General features: G+C 38.5%; 1 protein-coding gene across 1 annotated transcript; it reads right to left on the bottom strand.

The window, feature by feature from the left end:
• Positions 1–731: 731 nt before the first annotated feature.
• crygdl.31.L (crystallin gamma D like gene 31 L homeolog) lies at positions 732–3780 on the bottom strand. The gene is made up of 3 exons (XM_018226354.2): positions 3747–3780; positions 3000–3242; positions 732–1007 (listed from the first exon to the last, which is right to left on the bottom strand). The coding sequence occupies exons 1-3, from the start codon at positions 3753–3755 to the stop codon at positions 732–734; spliced, it is 528 nt and encodes a 175-aa protein (XP_018081843.2). The 5' UTR covers positions 3756–3780.
• Between the last annotated feature and the right edge of the window lie 341 nt (positions 3781–4121).

The raw sequence follows: 4121 nt of genomic DNA, 5'->3' as shown, positions 1-4121 counted from the left end.
TGAAGCCTATATTTTCTTACAGAAGTGGAATTACACAAAAATAGCATATTTTGAAAGCTCAGGTTGTCCTGAAAAAAAGCATATATTGTTTCCTGGGTAAACTAAAAGACCCCCCAGGAAAGGCCCTTAAAGTGAAAGAATAAAAAAATGTTCAAAAATGGTCTGGCAATAAAAGTACCAAATCAGCCAAATTGTCTGGCAGCGAAAAGGTTAAAAGCCAACATTTATTTAGTAAATAAATTTACTAAAGTGGCCACCGCTTGCGAAAACTGCCATAAATTCTGTAAATTCATCAAAGTATGAATTGCGAGGTCGGCCCAAACCTGCCCAACCCATGAGTAAACCTGTGGGTCCCATGGGTATGGCCCGAATTTGAATCGTACGAATCAAAGGAATAGCGCATTTGATCGAATTTGATTCAAAGTGTTTCCCAAAAAAAAGTCCACCACTTGACTCCAAGTGGGTTCTAGGAGGTCCCCCATAGGCTAAAACAGCAATTCGGCAGGTTTTAGTACACAGAAAATAGCTTGAAATTCGAATTTTTTTAATTCGAATCTTTGTAACTAGACAATTTTATGCAAGTAAACACTGCTTTTTTCATTAAGCCATAATTTGGAATTTGACCTAAAGCTGCATTTCATATTTAAATAAATACTATGGACAAATAATTTTAAACATGTCTATTTTATTGAATTACCAATATAACTGTATAAGTAGATTTCTGAGATTATTTAAAATCTGTGATAAACTCTTCGGAATGATCCAATTCTGGCGCTTGAGGCTCCCCAGTCATTATATCTCCTGTATTCTCCAGATCTCAGGTAGTACTGACGTCCCCTATAGTTGGGTTCCTCATAGAACATCCAGTGGCCATCAAACACATTGCAGGAGTGAATATCATGGAAACGGAATCGGTCATAAGTATTGGGGCAGTCATCAAAGAACTCCATCATCTGCCCTTGGAAGTCTCCTCTTTCATAGATTCTCATTTTGTATTGGCCAGGGTACTTAGAAAATAAGATTGAAAGAAAAATAAATATAGAGAAATGCATATCTCGGTAGAACCTTTCTAAACTAAAACTCTGAAACCTTTTATTTCTTATTTTTTATTGAAATATGTTCATTCTCTGTGTTGTACAAAAAGTAGACCTGCATATCTGAAGATTTTGATGACCTGTGTTTGATTTTCTTTTATGCCTTGTGATAATAACTACATGATATCATTCCAAAGTTCTAGGCAAAAAATAAAATGACCAGATCATGTGAAAACAAATGTACCGTATATACTCGAGTATAAGCCGATCCGAGTATAAGCCGAGGTACCTAATTTTACCTACGAAAACTGGGAAAAAGTATTGACTCTAGTATAAGCCTAGACACAACTACAGCCCTGTCTCCCAGCAGCGCACCTTCCGCCAAAGAGACTCCCCCCGCGATCAACTGGACTTCTTTGCAAAGTTGATGGTGACAGAAAATTGTGCAGAGAGTGCTGTGTGATATTGCCATCACTGTTAATCTTTCGTATAACCAACAGATGGCGCTGTGTGATAGGGATGTAGCGAACCGCCGAGTATGTGTTCGCGAACGCCGTTCGCGAACACCGGCAAAAAATGCGAACAGTTCGCGATCTGTTCGCGAACTTCGAACATCCGAAAATCGTTCGATTCGAACGATCGAAGGATTTTAATCGTTCGATTTTAGCGACGGAATGGTCGAACGATTTTGACGCGAACGTCGCGCGACGTTCGCGAACTTGCGGCGGACGCGAACAGTCGAAGTTCGCGCGAACTAGTTCGACGGCGAACAGTTCGCTACATCCCTACTGTGTGATATTACAGTCACTGTTATTCTTTGATATAACCAACAGATGGCGCTGTGTGATATTGCAGTTACTGTTATTCTTTGATATAACCAACAGATGGCGCTGTGTGATATTGCAGTTACTGCTATTCTTTGATATAACAAACAGATGGTGCTGTGTGATATTGCAGTTACTGTTATTCTTTGATATAACCAACAGATGGCGCTGTGTGATATTGCAGTCACTGTTATTCTTTGATATAACCAACAGATGGCGCTGTGTGATATTGCAGTCACTGTTATTCTTTGATATAACCAACAGATGGTGCTGTGTGATATTGCAGTTACTGTTATTCTTTGATATAACCAACAGATGGCGCAGTGTGATATTGCAGTTACTGTTATTCTTTGATATAACCAACAGATGGCGCTGTGTGATATTGCAGTCACTGTTATTCTTTGATATAACCAACAGATGGCGCTGTGTGATATTGCAGTTACTGTTATTCTTTGATATAACCAACAGATGGCGCTGTGTGATATTGCATAACCAACAGAGGGCGCACTGTTATTCTTTCATAAAACCAACAGAAGGCATTGTGGGATATTGCAGTCTCTCCCCAAGTCAACTGTTGGTATAGGAATGATTAAAAGTGACTGCAATCTCAGCTACTGCCCGCTGACCTGAGTATAAGCCGAGGTAGACTTTTTCAGTACATTTTGGATGCTGAAAAACTCGGCTTATACTTGAGTATATACGGTAATGTCTTATATTGCATTTGTGTGGAACTACATTGTATTTGTATAAATTGATCAGAAATTTAAGCTGTTTTATTGCTGGGATCTGTTCAGATTTTCTTCGAAACCAGAGATTAAGTTGCTACTTATAGGGTTTCCAATTAAACTGGTAGAGGTGGAAGAAAAATTAGATTTCTTTCCCAGTAATCCTACAGTTTTGTACACAGTTGTGGGGTACTTGGTTTTTGTGCAATCTTAAGACACAGATAAGGCAATGACATTTGGCGGTATAACAACATTTGACAATGCACAATATTTACTGAAGGATACATCACTTTGTAATCCTTACATATTATCACTTCTTTGTCATTTGCTGTCTTCAACTGTGAAGATTTGGTTTTTGTGCAATCTTTACTGCTCCAACTTTATTGTTTGTATAAAAAAACGTTATAAACACTTACATTGGGAAGAAAGTGACAGGACCTGATGGAGTCATTGAAGCCCATCCACCTCTGAAAGTCAGGGTATTCTCCTTGCCAGAGGTAATACTGGTGTCCCCTGTAACTGGGGTGCTCATAGAGGATCCAGTTGCCACCCTCTACTCTGATGGAGTTGCAGCGATTGAAGTATGAGGACAGGTCAGAACAGTCCGAGCTGCACTCATGGTGGCGGCCTTGGAAGTTCTTTTCCTCGTAGAAGAATATCTGTAATAAATATTTGCAAATTATTTCCTATTTTAGTAAAAACTAATCATTGTTATTGCTATTAGTTTCCTCCAATATAGTTGTTTGTAAGCATGTGCTAAATACAAACTGCAGCCTAAACATATATTCTAAAATGAGTAAATTCTTTATGGTTATGAAACCGAGTTCAGGGGTCCTCAACATTTTTTAATTCAGGGGCCACATTTAAATATAAAAAGAGTTGGAGAGTATCACAAGCATGAAAAAACTTCTTTGGGCTGCCAAATAATGACTCTGATTGGCTATTTGAAATCCCAATGTTGACTAGTAGTCTACAGAAGGCTCTGTTTGACAGTACACCTGTTTATTATTCAGCCAAAATTTGTTTCCAAGCTATGGATTTAAAAATAAGCACCTACTTTGAGGCCAATGGGTAACATTCAAGGGGTAGTTGAACAACATGTTGCTCACAAGCCAGTTGTTGGGGATTACTGCCCTAATCATAACCAGTAGATGTTGACTTACCTTTCCCATTTTGATTGAATGGAAGTTTCAGTGTAATGGATAGGGGGAAGAGGTTGCCTTTATATATGTCCTGTATTGCTGTTGTCTGCAAAAGCTGAGACTAGTGCTTTTTTTTCTGTCTAGTAAGGTAAATTTAAAGACCTTTTGTCTTGCATTGTGTTTGATCTTGTGCTGTGACAGTTATCTGTCAGTGTTTTCTGGTACCTATGTTCCATAGCTTTACTAAAAGAGCTACCAGTAATTCCATAATCTCAATAAATGAACAAATCCTATTTATTTTCAGAGAGCTAACAGCCACCAACCACTCCAAAGCTTTACAAAAGCAATTTAAGACTTGGGCCCTATACAATGTATGGGGAACACAGCATGGAACTA

This window comes from Xenopus laevis, chromosome 1L (genome assembly GCF_017654675.1).
Source record: "Xenopus laevis strain J_2021 chromosome 1L, Xenopus_laevis_v10.1, whole genome shotgun sequence".
Classification (NCBI taxonomy): Eukaryota; Metazoa; Chordata; class Amphibia; order Anura; family Pipidae; genus Xenopus; species Xenopus laevis.
This window is presented reverse-complemented; position numbering and strand designations above follow the sequence as displayed.

Bases quoted from the DNA above. Each gene is read 5' to 3' on its own strand.
- crygdl.31.L (XM_018226354.2), bottom strand. The intron at 1,008-2,999 runs GTAAGTGTTTAT...TTATTTTCTAAG, and splicing joins CCTGTCACTTTCTTCCCAAT to TACCCTGGCCAATACAAAAT.